The following is an 18,960-nucleotide window of genomic DNA, read 5'->3' on the forward strand; positions in this document are numbered from 1 at the left end:
TCTTGACTGCATGAAGCCCATCAACAAAAAAATATATATGTTTAAACAAATGCATTTTACACAACTTATAGCAATTTTTATCAAATCTCCAAAATGCTTTATTTAAAGGTCAAAACCACCTCAGAAAAATGTTGATTTAATTCAATAGACAAAAATCAGACAAGCACAATGCTGAAAATTTCATCAAAACTCGGATGTAAAATAAGGAAGTTTTACAATTCAAAGTTTCGCTTATTTTCAACAAAATAGTTATATGAACGAGCCAGTTACATCCAAATGAGAGAGTCGATGACGTCACTCACTCACTATTTCTTTTGTTTTTTATTGTTTGAATTATACAATATTTCAATTTTTACGAATTTGATGATTAGGACCTCATTGCCTGAAGCACAAAATGTTAAAATAATGGAATTCCACGTGTTCAGGGAGGAATGAAACTTCATTTCACATGACAATGACGAGAAAATAAAAAATATTTCATATTTCATATAATAAAATACAAAAGAAATAGTGAGTGAGTGATGTCATCAACTCTCTCATTTGGATGTAACTGGCTCGTTCATATAACTATTTTGTTGAAAATAAGCGAAACTTTAAAATGACATAACTTTCTTATTTTACATCCGATTTTGATGAAATTTTCAGTGTTATGCTTGTTGAATTTTTCTCTTTTTATTCAAATCAAGTTTTTGTTGGGGTGGACTTCTCCTTTAAGCTTAATTGCAATTATTCATGTAATTGGTTGTCTGCACATACACAGTATGTATCCCCTGAAGAAAAAAAATATACAATTTGAAATTACAAATATTAAACCTACCTCACTTTATGTTTTATCTTTGGATCTAGGAACATACAAGTAACAGGTACAAATAGGCTTACACAAAATGGAAAACTAAAAGTCCATGAAAAACACATGAATGACAAGTTACAATCAGTTTTAAACATAATTGTAGCCCTTTTTTGTTACAGTTCCAGTGCAAAGAAACATTTGGGGTTATTTCTCAAAACTTTCGGGAGTCCTTTATAGGCCTGTGATCTAGCTTTGTGAAAACAAACCCCTATACCTAACACCGAGCAGCTCACCTGGCATCTTCCACTGACAAAAGATGATTGTCTTTGTCATCTCCTATCAGGAAACTACATGAACTAGGATCTTTCATTTCTTTCTTAGATTCATCCAATTCAGACTCATAAGATGTGTCACCATTGTGCTGTGAGGTATCATGCTGTTAAAGAAAATAGAGAAATAGGAATATTGAAACGATATATTCACACTGCTAACAAGATATTTACTGTTTACCTTATCCTTAATAATTGTAATGGGACAGTAAGCAAGTTACATGTAACTTGTCAAGTAGGTTATAACTATACATGTAGTCCTTGCTAGGTTCGAAGAAAATTAAGTGATTTTACAAACATATCCTTATAAGTCGAATGTACAGTTAGCAACTACACAGCTCTGCAACATCAGGCCTTCAAAATACACACAAAATTGTCCTGACATTTGACTGGAATCTTTACATAGAAAATAAAAACAATAAATTTGTGAACCAAGTCAGGATAATCATTTGTAACTTAAATTTTTATCAATTTATGAAGACTATAATTTGAATTTGAGCAATAATAAGGGAAATATCAAGATTAAGATTGGTTAAGGCTGTTTATTTTGCATCATTGGGCGAGATGGCACATCAGACCAAAAGCATGCATTCATGAGTCTGGTTACATTGAAAGTGATATCTTGTTCTGATATCGCCTAATAATTAGGGAAAGACGGGGTAAGTTGTGACACTTTTTGCATTTTGCATGTTAGAATTGATATGACTAATAATATTGAAGAAGTATTAAGTACCTTGCCTTTAAGTTTGATTCTTGGGAAATATTTTTCACCTATATAACTTTCTACCCCCACACTGAAAGTCATTGTGATCTTTGAAAAAAAACGATGTCATATGGCTTAACTTGCCCCATCTGTAGGGTAAGTTGTGCCACCTTCTGGGGTAAGTTGAGCCACAAAAACTATGTACAAATGTATGCGGGAAGAACCGATATGTCAATTTTTGTTTAAGTCTTTTCATTTGCTAATTCTCTATAAATACTTACTTCCTCTAAAAGTAAAAGAACTGTCATGTGAATTTGCTCCGTTCTGCCTGCATATCAATGGCTTTTTATTAAGGTTTTTTTCTTTTATTATACATTACCGCAAGAATTACCACGGCTCAACTTGCCCCATTTTGGCTGGCACAAATTACCCCAGTCCGAACTTAATGCGATATTTTGACATTCACAAATTTCTTATGCATCCATCATGTAAGAGACTATGACAAGATTGAGAATCCATACCTGGACTAACACTATTGTTCTTATTTCTTTATTATATTTTAAGATGTGTGTGGGTAAAAAGCACTGATCTTTTTCATACCCTTTTTTACTTTTTTGGCTGAGATTGGTATTTTTCCATCTAAAGAGTACTTTTTGTTTCAAATTTGAAAACAATGTGGTGGGGTCAAGGGTTATGTAATGGGTCATTATTACATGACACCATCACAATGTCTGACTCCAGGGGCGGATCCAGCTTTCGCCAATAGGGGGGGCCGAAAATATTTTCATCAAAATTTTTCTCGATTAGTCGCTATATAATCTTTTTTTTTTTTTGGTTTTTCAGGGGGTAGTCCTAACTAAAGACTGAAGTTTTAAATATATGTTAGTTTTTATTGTTATAAACAAGATAAGGTATCTCATGTGGTCTTAATATATAATGCGAGCGCAAAGCCCGAGCTAAAATTCTTTGATATTTTATGTCCTTAGAACTGAAGATTCTGAGCAGTTTTTATAATCATGAAAAACAGATAAGTATCCAACTAAACAATGCGAGCGCGAAGCGCGAGCCGAAATTTGATTATAGTAACGTGAAAAGGGAGTCAATTAGGACTGTTTCTAGTGATTAATGAAGAGGATATCAGCAATAAATGATGAAAGTACAAAGCTCGAGCTCAAAAGTTTTGATATTCCGACCTGAAAACTGGACTGTCTAAGCGCGTTTTTATTTAAATAAAGAACAATTTGTCTCAAGCAATTAAATGCGAGCGCGAAGCATCTGAGCTTATTTTTTTGATATACTGACATGACAAAAGAGCATTTTAACAAATTTTGGAAAGAATTTCCAAAGAAGATAGGTATCTCACAAATCAAACAATGCGAGCGCGCAGCGCGAGCTGAGAATTTTGATATAACAATTTGTGTAAATCAAACAAAATAATGAAAGCTTGATGTGCGAATATTGTGTGCAAATTGATTTCAGAAGTGGATATAATAGGAAGTGTCATTTAATCCTCTTGAATGGGATTTATTACACAGGCAATGCGAGCGCGAAGCGCGAGCGCAATTTTTCATATAAAGTCTATTTTACAATTGTTTCCCTAACCTTTTTCTTGTTTCCTTTCGGGGTCGGGCCGGCTGTTACGAGACTGTGAGTTACACATCATGGGTATAATACCTCTTTCTTACTTTTCTTTCTGTTTTTCGTAGTTTCTATCAAGATAAAGAGTACACTTTTTCTGCAGCTTGTCAAAAAATAGGGGGGCCGGGGCCGGCTCGGCCCCCTCCTGGATCCGCGCCTGGACTCATTCATTCTTAGCCTGGGGGTGGTGGCTCAACTTGCCTCTATGCTCGACTTACCCCGCCTTCCCCTACATCAAAATCTTTCTTAAAATTTACTCTCCAACTGCAAAGTGCCTTTTTATTACTATACAGAGAGTGTTAAAGTGTAGGTCCGAATTCACAAGAGATATTTAAACATGCTGTCACAATAAAACCATGAGTAATGATAACACTCAGAAAATTTATGCATTAATGTGCATAAAAATAATCTGTTCTGAGGTGTACTAACATCATCACCCCCCCCCCCCCCCTGAAGCTGCTATTTCAAAATTAATCTTATTCTGCATAAAAAAAGAGAGGTGAACATATAGATTCTTACTTGTCTCTCCTGTTTCTGTAACAAGGCGATCCTCTTGTTATGTTTGCTAGAACAAAAGAGGTCTTTCAATAATGTTTCCCCAACAGTCACTGCTTTGATATGCCACCATTCACTTCCATATCCTTTCATCTCACAGTCTTCATTCAGAGCAAGTCTGTGAAAAAAGCGAGAAAACAATTAAAAAAAAAAGAAAATAAATCATGAAATGAAAAGTAATAACCATAATACAATGCTTCAAGAGAAGACCATTGATTTTCTTTATCATAGATAAATGGAAAAATTCTCGAACCCCCCAGCTCCAGTATGGTATACTCGACAACTTTTGTAATATGGTTGTATATATTGTCTTCTCATTCCATCAATGCCCACATTCAAACTTCTTGATATTAAACTATTTGATTTAGGTCTGGAGTCTAAATAAAAAACCTACATGTAACTTAGATCATCATCTACATGTAAGTCTATATGAGATTTAGATTTTAACTACAGTCTATCTATTTCTTTTTAGTTTTAAGTGTAGATCTAACAATAGACCTTTCTAAATATGGAATGCTTTTCTCATGATGTGAACTTTAAAAAAAGCTGAAGCCTATTAGGTTTTTGGTCTTGGTCCTTAATCAATAACTTGAAGCTAAACGAAGCGAAGACTGAAATGCTGCATATATCATCAAGGTTCAGGCAGCAGTCTGACGATCTGTCTCCCTTACATCTGTCTGGAACATGTCTCCAGAAATCGGAGTGTGTTCGTGATCTAGGTGTGACTTTTGACAACCACCTTTCTCTCGTACAACACATCCGCGACAAGTGCAGGACGGCTTCTTGGGGTATAGCCAGAATTGGCCGAATCCAAAAATACCTCAACACCACAGCTACTGAGAAACTCATCCACGCATTTGTGTCCTCCCATCTTGATTATTGTAACAGTCTCCTAGCTGGTCTTCCCCAATCCCACATTGCTCCCCTTCAACGCATCCAGAATACCGCAGCCAGACTAGTTACTCGGACTAAAAAGTATGAACACATCACCCCAATCATCAGGTCTCTCCATTGGTTACCAGTACAGAAGCGCATTGTCTTCAAAATTCTCCTTCTAGTTTACAAGTGTATCCACAATCAAGCCCCTTCATATCTACAGAACCTCGTCTCCCTCCGGTCCTCATCAGTTTCATCTGCATCTCGACGCCTCCGCTCACACACTACTGCCCATCTTCAACTGCTGCCTGGACCCCGAACAAAAACCAACTACAGTGACAGATCATTTTCAGTAATCGCCCCCAAGCTTTGGAACAGTCTCCCCATTAATGTACGTGAAGCGCCATCATTAGAATTGTTTAAGTCCCTCTTGAAAACTCACCTCTTTTAATTTTGGTTATCCTATCCTTCCCTGCCTTACTGATTTGCATGTAATTATACCCCTCAGTTAAATTGTATCACAAGTCATATTGTATTTAATATTTCAGACGTTTATGATTTTAATTGATTCAGATGTCGATCTTTTGCAGTTGTATCTGTTTAGATTATTTCTATATTGTATTTCTAATTAATTGTAGTAATGATATTCTTACTTTCATTATATTTGTTGTATACTATATAATCCTAATTAATTGTCTTATACTATTCGTACTCTTATCATTTCTTTCTTTTCTTAGCGCTTTGAAACATTATGTATAAAGCGCTTTATAAATGTTGTGTATTATTATTATTTTATTGTCTGCATGCATACTGTAACTAGTAATCAATATCGTTAGTACTAGTACTAGTAGGTCACTAAGGGACTACATGTAATGAGTGATTGTACCGTATTAATACCGAACATCCTTGTATTAACAAAACTTAACAAAGTATTCAGCAATACGTTCCACTACCTTACAATATGGCAGTGTGTCCTAAATTTGCAAATATTGGTGAAGGTTGAGGAAAATCCATCAAAGATAATAAGTTATTTGAATTTTAACTTTCAATGTGATGTTATATATAACCAGCTGCCCCAAATATAAAATGTTTAAATTTCCATTTTTAACGTTTCATGATTGCTAAAAATAATCTTTTGGGAGCAGGTGTGAAATAATTTGTCTGTTTATATAATGGAGTTAAAATAAAAACTGCGCACCTAATTCATTTTTCAATTTCTTTTTATTAAAAAAAAATATTTTGAATGTTTCTTGAATTCTTTTAAGTGTGTCAAAAATGTCATTGAAATTCAAAATAGGACTATATATGATTTTCTAGGAAAAAACCCTGGCAAGTCCTATTCAGATTCAACAAAGAATTGGAGCCTCATCACCCATTCACTAAATACACATTTGGGGATTTGATGAGAAAAGCTGTATTGGAGAAGCAGTTGGAGAGGTTGTCAGATAAATACCCAAAGGGATAAGATCATACATTGTAGATCTCAAAGTGAGGGGTTCGAGTCCCGCTCACGCCGAAACGCGTCTGACAAAAAAATCTGATGCTACAGCATTGTGTGTTAGCGTGCCATACCACTGTATTCAGTGCAGGTGTGAACGCAGTTGGAAAACACTCCATCCATCAGAAAGGACGCAAATGTTGGTCCCATGTATAGGAGAGTCACAACCAATCACCATTCGTCAAAGAGTAGGGTTTTTCCCCGGTGTATTGCACCTGCTGGTCCCGGTAAAATTCAGGTCAAGTCAATCTTGACGTCAATATGATATAATAATCAATATAATGATTGTTGGCATTAACAGAAAGACAAGACAAGACAAATTAATTATTTTTCCATCAGATTTTTTTCATATCTTCTCTTAACCCAGGGAACTCCCGCCCGCATAGCCCAGGACCTTACGTGTAAGGCATACTCACCTGACAAGCGTGAAGTATGGTCAAAATAATTCTCTGAATAAATAGTTAAAACAGAAATCAAGCACTTACCACGTTTATATGGATGAAGGTCTAACGAGTGGCAGTTTCCTGACATCTGGGCACAAACTGGAACCTCAAAAAAACAAAAAGTTCTCTCCTTTGTTACGATTCATAACAAAAATGGCCGATCGAGACGGGGTAGGAGAGAACTTTTCGTTTTTTTGAGGTTCCAGTTTGTGCCCAGATGTCAGGAAACTGCCACTCGTTAGACCTTCATCCATATAATCGTGGTAAGTGCTTGATTTCTGTTTTAACTATTTATTCGGAGAATTATTTTGACCATACTTCACGCTTGCCAGGTGAGTATGCCAAATTACACGTAAGGTCCTGGGCTCCCGCCCGCATAGCGGGCGGGAGATTCCTGGCTTAATCTTCTCTGTAAGACTTCATTGTAAGTGTTAGGCTTGTGGTCATTGCGTATCTTCCTTTACTAGAATCGCACAGATATGCGTGTGCACAGACTGACTTGGGGGACCGTACCATAGTATTAGTAATACTAACCTCGCACAACTCAGTGAGTGCCATGATAGATTACAGTAAAATGTGATTTGTGTGTATTGACTCATTATGACTGACCGTGCTTGCTCGTGAAATAAGTTTGCCATGTCGATTTCTGGGCCCGGCCCGTTAACTCTATTATTTTGAATTTTGAACCTCCTCCAAATTTATTTTTTCAATTATCTTTAGCGGGGGGGGGAGTAGACACTCAATCTCACTACTAACGATATTACTAAGGCAAGTCTTGCTCTTGGCTCTTGCCGTTTCTCATTATATTAATTTCACAAATCGAGAAAAACCTTGTTTTTCATCAATATCATTTCAGAATTACAGTATCATCTCATTAAAATATAATCACAGGGTTCTCCTAGCCATGTAGCCACATGTGGCCTCCCTTTTTACCAGGGGCGGTATTCTGAAAGCTCAATTAGCGGTCAATTAGCATTTTGGTATTCTGAAAAGTCACTTAAGTGTCCCTTTCCTTATTTGGGAGGGTTGCGTTGCGCACACTTGCAACAGTACGCGTTATGACCACGCGAAGACTTAATCAAGTAGTTACAAGACTTGGTATTCTGCAAAGTCTCATAGCGCTCAATTAGCGGACTTTCCAGTGGGGAAAGATAATTGTGATAAGAGGTCCATTAAGTCTCATCATCTCTTGCTAAATGTGGCTTTCATTTTGTATACATGTAATTTATCATCAAATTGGTTTAATACTGTGACCAAAATTAGGAGGAAGAAAATAAAGGAGAAAGGTATAAAAAGGGAATAGAACAAAGGAAAAGAAAGTGGTATATAGAAACAAGTAAAATAAGGAATAGGGAGTATATTTGGTAATAAAGAGATTAGAAAAGAGGGAAAATAAAAACAGAGATTGTGTACTTTTAGGGGAAATATGACTATTATTTTTCTATATTTTCTTTTATTATTAGCATCATAAAGTATTTTGTTTTGCACATTATTTTGACAATAATGAGATTGCCAAAAAGCAGCCAAATCACGGTAGATGCAACAGTGGCGGAAATCTCTTCCAAAAAGTAGAAGGGACAAGGGGCTGGAAATTTTGACAAGCAAATAAAAAAGGTTATCACCCCAAATTAAGGTCATTTCTAAGGAAATAAATTTGACTAGCAAAAAAAAAGGTTATCATCCCAAATGTAAGGTCATCTCGTCTTAAAATATGTGTTTTATTTCGATTTTTGAATGATGCATTTCTTACCATCATAAAAGACCACAAATAGTGGGGGAACATTTGATATTGTGTCCCCCCTACTATTTTGAGAAGGGGGACACGTCCCCCCTGGGATTTCCGCCCATAAGGTGCAGCAATATTCAGGGGTGAATCAAATCTTGTTTCCGACAATAAAAACATAAGCATAGACCCCTTTAGTATTTAAGTGAATAATCTCTCATAGAATAAAATACAAAAGAAAAAATAGTGAGTGATGCCATCATTTTCCCCACCTATAAATTCTTAAATGTCATAACATTTTTACATCCAATTTTAATAACATTTTGGCTTTTTTAAAATTATGCTTGTTTGATTTTTAGAATCTTTTTATTCAAATCAGCATTTTGTTGGAGAAGATTTCTCATATAAATGATAAGTAAATTATTTTCAAAATAAGTAAGAATTAAGTTAAAGAAGAACTACCCCCCCCCATCAGGGCCCTGAGACAGAGGCAAATAAAATATTGTAAAAAAGAAAACTACAAATGGATTCAAATAGGAGGATGTGACAATCGATTGATTGTTCGAAAAAAAAAGGAGAAATGCACAAAGGTACAATAAATGAGAGAGAAAGGGACAAGACAACAGTTAACTTCAACAACATAACGAACCTCTAATTTCTGATGCATATACTTTTAGCATTATTTTTCAGCAAATATTCTTTGTATTAAGATCGTGGTGCAGTGCACCTGCAGCAGCTGGGCACTGCGCTGCAGCCAGCAAAGTGAAGAAACACTGCGCGCTAGTAAAAAAATTTACGTTGCACAAGCGCAATCGGCTCAGTAGGGGAGTTGAGCGCTAATAGTTTTCAGAATACGAATTTGGAGGTACATTAACGCTCCGTTAAATGGGTAACTTAAGTGGAAAGTTAAGTGGAAACTTACGAGACTTTTCAGAATACCCCCCCCCAAGCACTATCTATCAATACTAATCAATCAAAACAACACAGTGAGTCAGAGCAAAGTTGGAGTCCCAGGGCGGTATTCTGAAAAATCGTGTTAACTTTGGTGTTAAATATTGTGTTATCTCTCTGATTTAACACGCCCCTAACATACCCCAAATTGGTATTCTGAAAACCTTGTTATCTGCGTTATCTCATTTCGTGTTATCTTCGACTCCTCCCACTCTTCATCTATTTAATCCAATCAAATGCGCTGTTAAAGAAACAAATCGCGCAATTTTTTTCTGGGAAAAATGGAGTGCGCGCTCGGTTACACAAAGCTTGCATTGTGACATCATTTTTGAAAGTGCATACAGCTAAACAAAAGTTAGAGCAAGAAAGAGACGTCGGGAGGGGTGATTGTGACAATTAAGAATGGATTATTTCAGACAGCATGGATAGAAAATTTTGACAAGAGACAGAGGCCTCGATCGATTGTGGAGCAGGCAGGGGACGATCTCCCCTAAAATATGGGGGCAAGCATAATTCATACATGCCCCCAATAATTTTAAGAACTTGAAAAAATGAATATGCAATGTAAATTTTGTAAAGCATGAAAAGCATTTTAAGGAAAATTAAACCTGACATACATGTAGAAATATCAAACATACAAAATTGTATTTTTCTTTATCAAAATTTGATGCGTATAGTGATCAGCCCCCCCCCAAAAAAAAAAAAAAACTTTTACCCCCCTCCCCTAAGCATATAGATTGACTAGCGGGATAGATGAATTAAGGATAACCTAGAAGCATTGAGAGTCAAAAAAAGTGTAATCATTGGAACTATATAACCATTGAAAATAAGGGGGGAATTGTGAAGAGTTCCCCAATCACCAATTCTATTCCTTTTAATTTTTGTTTGTGACTTTTTTAAAGACATTTTAATTTTTATTTAAATGTTCTTCCTCTCCGTCTTCTGTCTTTTTTATATTATGGCAAAAAGTAACTAAAATAATAAATAAGTCATGAGCAATAATGATAGTGATTTTAATTAATACAAATTAAAGAAGCATTTGAATTGTATTTTTACAGGAAATTCCAAAGAAATTGTTGTTTAATCATTGTTACTGTTAGTAGAGAGAAAGGTAGATCTATGGAAATTAAATTAAAGCTGGAAAAATGAAAGAAAATTACTAACACCGCGTATGGGGGTTGCACACTGCGCTCTGCACATTTCATGACCTGCGTGGTGTTACCACTTGGGCCACGTGTTTTTCATGCTAACACGATTTTCAGAATAGGCAATAGCAGAGCTACCAGTAGCAGTACCAAGTCTCACGCAGGACTCTTGTTCATCCCCTATAATCTCTGTCTCACGCCACTTGTTCACTGCTACCACCATGCCTGTGGGGAATCTAGAGGTAGGACTATGGTATGCCAATGTTGTACAGAGCACACACTTTAAAAAATCATTAAAATATCACTTTTGTGACCAAAATTACTAATTTCCATACAGTTGCAATTTATTTTTCATTAGTAACTTGGGAATAATTTTTTCATTCACCAGCGCGCTCAAAAACTTGAATTTTGGGCATATATTTGTGTGCGCCCTCTATTGGTGGAAAGTAATATGGCAAGAAAATTTTCATTTTTTGATCTCTATTTTTAATTAAGAAAAAATGATTTAAAGAATCAAATTTAAATAAGAGCCAAGTTGTATTAATAATAAGTGTAATGGAAACTGTCAGTGTAAAAAATCAAGCATTTGCCCCAACGAAAAAGAGAAAATAAGCCAAACATTGCCACCCTTATTTTGCCACACATGGAGATATAAGTGAGAACAAGGTTATATCATAACCTTGTTCATTGAATGAGTATCTCACGCAACTATCACAGCCTATCCCCATATACATTGTACACAATGTCTGTGATCGGCAAAATCGTGATATAGGCCCCGCTCGAGAAACACTTGTAATGGATTATACTACCTCAATATCTAGGTTGCTAACTTCAGCTCACTATATATACTCGTGATATAGGCTGTGTTGAATGGCTTTGAATGCCCGTTCGCGGGGCCTGTTTCACGAGTATGGTACTATAACCGTTATATAGGCCCCGCACTACGACACTGCGGACACTCCAACACAGTAGCGGGGCCTACATCACGAGTATATATTAAGCTTGCATCCTAAGATAGTCGCGAAACAGGCCCCGTCCAATGCACTTGTCCCAGCATTCGCACATGTGTGGGGCTCGGATGACGGCTATATTAGTATACTCGTTATCGAGGCCCCTTACACTGTAATATAATGGAAAATAACGTGGTCGTGGGGCTTGTTTCCCCGCGGCCGGTGAGAATTATCATGGGCGGCACTGAAGGGTGTTGGGGGGGGGAGGGGGGCCCTCCAATTTATTTTCCAAATGAAGGAAAGAATATCATGGGCGGTACTGTAGGGTGTCGGGGGGGGGGGCCCTCCAATTTATTTTCCAAAAAATAAGGAAAGAATATCATGGGCGGTGCTGTAGGAGGGGGCAGGGGGATGAGGGTCTCCAATTTATTTTCCAAATAAACAAGGAGAGAGAATGTTAATCTACTTCTTCAGAAATTTATTTGTCGATTTATTCATATATTGATATAGTTATTAACTTGTTCATTTATTTATCAGTCGATTTTATTCATTAATTAATGTATTAATTAATCATTTAAATTATGTGTTTTTAGTGTTTTTTTTTCTTTTGTGATATAGACACCGAGTCAGAAGTATCATTCGTTTTAAATTATTTTTATGTGCAGAAGTTCATTTATTTCAATCTATTTTTATTTATTAATTAATATATTTATATTGATTAATAAATGCATTTATATTTCAGTTGTTTTGTTTGTGATGTAGAGAATCAGAGGTATTATTCCTCTTTTAATTATTATGTGTGAAATTTCATTTATTTATTCGTCAATTTATTTCAATTGATTAATTAATGTATTTTATATTTGTTAATTAATCATTAAATTTATTTGTTTTCAGGAGAGTCAGAGTTATCATTCGCTTTTAATTTGTTATAATTGATTGTGCTTATTCATTAATCATTCATTTGTTTTCATTTTTTTTCTTTTGTGAAAGAGAGAGTCAGAGTTATCGTTCGTTTTTAATTCTTTTGATGTGTGGAAGCTATTTATCAATCGATTTTAATTGATTAATTAATGTATTTATATTTATTTATTTATTACCCATTTAATATGTTTCTTCTCATTTTTTTCTTCTTTTGTGATATAGAGAGTCAGAGGTATTCGATTTTTAATTCTTTTTATGTTTGGAAATTTATTCATTTCATTTCATTTATTTATTATCTATATATGATTGTATTTATTATTTTTTTAATCTTAGGTCTTTTGGGGATACATGGTCATACATTTAATTTATTTTTCATTTTATTTTTAATTCATTTGGTAAGTTATAATGGCTATATAAAATGATGGCGGCAATCATTGTAAAGCTTAGCCTATCTTCTCTTTCACCTGGTTATCCTCAGAGGATTCCTCGATAATTCAGGCATCAGTGACCTTGACAATTTTAAGAAAGTAATGCATAGATATATAATCTGAATTTAAAAATAATCGTTTACCTTTTTTGAATTAGTCGTAGTTGAAGGGTGTTATAACCTTATTTTTCGTTACATAATAGGAATTCATATTTTGTTTAGAGGTCAAGTTCACCCCAGAAAAATGCCGATTTGAATAAATAGAGAAATATCAATCTAGCATAACGCTGGAAATTTAATCAAAATAGGATATAAAATAAGAAAGTTGTGATATTTTCAAGTTTCGCTTATCAGTGATATACATGTATATTATGCACAACTCATTTGCATGCAAATGATACAGTTAATTTTCATTGATGTCCCTTGCTATTTCTTTCTTTTTATTATCCAATATTTAATTTTTCACAGATTTTGCAATAAGGGCCAACGTGAATGAACCATACGTTCAAGGAGGAATTGTTTCACTATTGACAATGAGAAGAAAATTGGAAAATATCATATTTCATACAATACGATACGAAGAAATAGTGAGTGGGTGGCGTCATCAATTTCCTCATTTGCATACCGTCCTGGATGTGCATATATAACTATTATTTTTAAATTAAACTAAACTTCAAAATGTTATAACTTTCTTAAGTTACATCCTTTTTTGATTGAATTTTTCAGCGTTATGATCGTTCAATTTTCCTCTTTTTATTAAAACATTTTTTTTTGTTGGGGTGGACTTGTCCTTTAAATTGAACAATTGATGTATTTGTTTGTATTAAACTTTTTTGTTTTATTTGAGCTTAGACCAACCATTATCGTTAATTTCTCTTTTTTTTTGCTTATGGATTTGATCTCTCTGTATACCGTATATTATATATAATAAAATATATTTTGTTACCTCACTGAAGCCATATACGTGAAACTTTAGAGAGAGAGAGAGAGAGTGAGGGGGGCCTAATGCATTACTAATTTCAAGTTCTCATTCGTATTGTTTCACTTACTTATTCATTTCCTGGTTTATTCATATATTCATTTATTCGTTCAACGGTTTGCACTGTTTTGGGGAAAAATGCTCTATATTAATTAATATTGAAAATATTAAATCTTTTGATAAAAATGGGAAATCGAGGGGGGGGGCGGGGGCGTGAGGGTATATGAATTAGTAAATAAATGAATACCATATATGCGAAGAAAAAATGCAATATATTTTGATAGTGAATTAATGAAATGACGATCGATCATTTTTTCTATTTGTTGATGCGGAATGCCGTTATTTCCAGCAAACAATCAAAATCCATCATTATTAAGACCATACAATAAAATACAGTTACAAACAATCTTCAAGTGGCTTAATCAGTATTAAAGGGATGGTCCGGGCTGAAAATATTTATATCTTAATACATAGAGTAGAATTCACTGAGCAAAAGAATTTCATCGGATAACAAATCATAGTTATTGAATTTTAAATTTTAGCAATATTTTATGAAAACAGTCGTCATGAATATTCACTAGGTGGGTTGATGATGTCACATCCCCACTTCAAGTTCCGTTTTCTTATGTTATTACATAAAATTATATTTTTTAAATTATTTCATTTTTGTGTGAAAAATATGTCTCCCTTATAATGAAATAAGTAGTAGCAATGAATATCTAATGCACTAAATCAATTGTCATTCCAATTTTCTAGTTCTTGGTGGAAAAAAAAATTGAATGAACCTAATTTCATATAATAAAATACAAAAGAACAAGTGGGGATGTGACATCATCAGCCCACCTAATGAATATTCATGACGACTGTTTTCACAAAATATTGCTAAACTTATATATTTGTTATCTGATTTTTATGAAATTTTGGGAAATTTTCGGCATTATGCTCAGTGAATGCTGCTCTGTTTATTAAGCTATAAATAATTTCAACCCGGACCATCCCTTTAAGGTTTAAAGAGAATGCAGGATATAGGATAGGTTAGCTGAAGAAATACTGGCATATCAACGAACGGTATTGTAAGTTTAAAAAAAAAGATTAATAAATTGATATTTAGGTAAAAGAGAAAACGTACTTTGAAAGTAGGGCCTACTCTCAAAAGTAGGGCCTATATACGTAAAATAGATTATATTTAATGATAGGCCTATCCCCAATTATTGTTGGTGCCGGAGGGGGGATAAGTCTCATATTAAGTTGATTATATAGTGCAGATACAGCTGTATCCTGAAGCAATAATGAAATTGACCCAAAGAAAATTAATAAATCTTTCCCTAATGAATATGCCTCATTCGTTTTCTTTTCTGAACTTAAAGGGATGAAAAGTTGGGAAGCCGGGGGGGGGGGGGGGGGTTATTATTATTATTATTTTATTTGGCATACAGTATCAAATAAAATATTACAAACAAGTGAATACAAAATGCAATAGAGTCATACAGATCATAATATAAAATTCAAGACAAAATTACGTTGTATCAGGTGCGTCTGGTCAAGCTGCCAGGGTATGGAAAAAGTTAACTTAATAACTATGGTCCGCAGACCTTCCTCCCCATACCTGACCAGACGCACCTGATATTGATTGAAATAATACATATATATATACATACATGTATATCAAAGTAAAATACATACATTTGGTAATGGTCATGATGTATAAACGAATGGAGAAAAATTATGAAAAATTATTAAATCATTGCATATAATCACTAATTCAAAAACATAAACATAACATAATCATTGTTTAACGGCCTTGTTTTATAATGCTTCCAGGATTACATGTACATCAATTGCTGTGATAGAGTGAGAAACAGTTTTATGTAAACGGAATGAAGATATGCTCAAAATATAAAGTGAGAAGTTTATACAGTTGTATTTTGACATAATCAAAATTTATATGAATATTGCACCTTAGGGATATCCTTTGTTGTTTATTAGTATTGTTGTTATTGTTGTGATTGTTAATAGTGGTAATAGTAGTAGTAGTACGGTAGTTATATTAGTAGTAGTGTAATAGTAGTAGTAGTATAATAGTAGTAGTAGTAGGGTAGTAATAGTAGTATTGGTATTAGTAATAGTAATATTCATAGTGTATCACCATGGGCATTATAATTTATACATGTATGTAACACAATTATTATTGCCCTTTGTTTGTTATTAAAATTATCACCAACTGTTCACAATCAGAATTTTAATCAATGTTATTACCGGTATTGATAGAATTAATAGCAGAAATGTAATTTTTATCAGCAACTCTTTGAGGAATAGATAGAGTCACAATGTGAATGTATTCATTAATTTAAATCATGTACATATAAAGGACTTCAAGTGTAAGCACCAAGTGCTGAATCGAATCAATATTAAAAGCGTCATTACGTAGATCTCTAGGAAGAGTTTCCCACAATCTTGGGAATGAGTTTACGGGAAAGGATCGAAGTCTCTCAGTCCGAGCAAACATATGTTTAAACTTCAGATCAGAGGTTATGAAAGGAATGAAAAAATTGTAACAAATTGATAATACACATGAAGCCAGATGAATGCTTCAACATTGAATAAGAGAAGAAAGCCTATTTGAAAAAAAATATATATGTTGACTATTTACATCCAGGTGATTATAAATAGATATATGATACATGAATTAATATGGATTCCATGCGGCAGCATTACGTCAAGTGAAAGATTGGGGGATGGATTATACAAAAAAAAACTGAATAATTTTATGGACACCTCCCTCCCCACAAAAAATAATTACGATGAAACTGCTGGGGGGGGGCTCCAATTTATTTTCCAAAAACAAGGGAAATAGTAATGAACTTCCACACATAAAAATGATTAAAAACGAAAGATACCTCTGACTCTCTACATCATAAAAGAACAAATAAATCAAATGAAATATAAAATACATTAATTAATCAATTAAAATAGATTGATGAATAAATAAATGAAATTTCACACATAAAAATATATAAAGACGAATGACACCTCTGACTATATATCTCAAAAGAAAAAAATAATGAAAACAAATATATTAAATTATTAATGAATAAATATACATGTATAACATTTATCAATCAATAGGCCTATAAATACATTAATTAATCAAGTAATTGATTGAAATAAATGAACTGATTTATAAAATGATTTAAAACGTATATTTCTGACTCGATCTCTATCACAAGAGAAAAAAGTAACACTGAAAACAAATGAATTAAATGATTAATTAATACATTAATTAATAAATAAAATCGATTGATAAATAAATGAACGAGTTAATAACTATATCAATACATGAATAAATCGACAAATAAATTTCTGAAGAAGTAAATTAACGTTCATTGTCTCTCCTTGTTTATTTGGAAATTAATTGGAGACCCTCATCCCCCCGCCCCCTCCTAGCTACAGCACCGCCAATGATATTTTTTCCTTGTTTCTTTGGAAAATAAGTTGGAGGTCTCCCCCCCCCCCTGACACCCTACAGTGCCGCCCGTAATAATTCTCACCGGCCGCGGGGAAACAAGCCCCACGACCACGTTATTTTCCATTATATTACAGTGTAAGGGGCCTCGATAACGAGTATACTAATATAGCCGTCATCCGAGCCCCACACACGTGCGAATGCTGGGACAAGTGCATTGGACGGGGCCTGTTTCGCGACTATCTTAGGATGCAAGCTTAATATATACTCGTGATACAGGCCCCGCTACTGTGTTGGAGTGTCTGCAGTGCCTTAGCGCGGGGCCTATATAACGGTTATAGTACTATACTCGTGAAACAGGCCCCGCGAACGGGCATTCTAAGCCTTTCAACACAGCAGCGGGGCCTATATCACGAGTATATATAGTGAGCTGAAGTTAGCAACCTAGATATTGAGGTATGATCGATTACAATTTTTTTCTGGAGCGGGGCCTATATCACGAGTATGCCCTGTGATCTCACTCAGATTCACAGAAAATCTCAAGCATAGCTGGTCTTTGAACTTGGCATCTCTGCAATAGTGTTACTGTTAGCTAACACCGTTTTTGTGCTAACACGGTTTTCAGAATACCGCTCCAAGGACTGGCCCTCTTCCCATTGCCCCTACCCGCCCAACCGCCGGGAAGGCCAGCTGTACACAGCCGCTTCGATGCTCCACTCGAGGCGAGTGCAATGAGTGATCTGCATACATGTATATTCACCCAACTATCAATCAATATTCACCTCTTCATGTTCTCATTCAGTAACTCCAAATCTTCTACGGAATCCATGACTATTTTCCTGTCTTGAGCTGCACTATGTTGTAGAAAAAATGATTAATTCTGTCGTCTTTTTGAGAGTCGTCGCGAATTTCAATCTTCGCGCAAAGTACCCGATAACCAACGAACATAGAGGGCGTCAACACTTTGCAAACTTTAGTGCTAGGGTATTTTGATAAAGGTGTTTTTTTTCTCCCTCATTTTATTATTAACAGGGGGATAAGGTGAAGTTCATCCTGATAAAAAGTTTATTGTAAAAATACTGGTAGAGATTGAAAAAGCTATGAGAATTTTGCATATTTTTTTATTTGTGACGTCATGGGTTCTATCCATATAAATATATTACTAGTTTGCTAGTATATATCTCTATGGTTCTATCGTACCTTCATTGATATTATATCAAAAATGAAAAGTTTAGTCATCAAGAACCATAATTGAAATTTATGCATTTTATATTTCATAAAATATAGGGCAACTGCTTATATATGACATCACAAATAAAAAAAATTACAATTTAAATAACTTTCTTAATCTTTGGATTTTTCTCAAACCTTCACCAATTTTTTTTTTTTGAGGGCATTTTTACAAAATAATTTATCAGGGTGAACTTTCCTTGAACGAGGGGAGGGGGATTTAATAGTTTAATGACCCAGCCTGTCAGATGTCTATTTTTATACTCTCCTTTCTTACTCCTCTCTTTTGACTACCTGAATATCACAAGGAGTGATCTTCCTTGCCACAATGTGATTTTA

The 18,960-nt window shown here is 34.5% G+C and overlaps 1 protein-coding gene across 2 annotated transcripts in view; it reads right to left on the reverse strand.

Annotated features, from left to right (window-relative positions):
* Positions 1-18,327, reverse strand: part of LOC121411071 (protein zwilch homolog) — an 83,247-nt gene extending 64,920 nt beyond the window's left edge. For both annotated transcript variants that reach the window (XM_041603563.1, XM_041603562.1), the window contains exons 1-3: positions 18,174-18,327; positions 3,980-4,133; positions 1,084-1,226 (exon numbers count right to left, since the gene is read on the reverse strand). In XM_041603563.1, coding sequence (XP_041459497.1) covers positions 1,084-1,226; positions 3,980-4,133; positions 18,174-18,220 — 344 coding nt within the window. In that variant the 5' untranslated portion in view covers positions 18,221-18,327. The remainder of the gene's footprint in view (positions 1-1,083; positions 1,227-3,979; positions 4,134-18,173) is intronic.
* Positions 18,328-18,960: the final 633 nt, after the last annotated feature.

The sequence above is a fragment of the Lytechinus variegatus genome, chromosome 3, assembly GCF_018143015.1.
Source record: "Lytechinus variegatus isolate NC3 chromosome 3, Lvar_3.0, whole genome shotgun sequence".
NCBI classification, from domain to species: Eukaryota; Metazoa; Echinodermata; class Echinoidea; order Temnopleuroida; family Toxopneustidae; genus Lytechinus; species Lytechinus variegatus.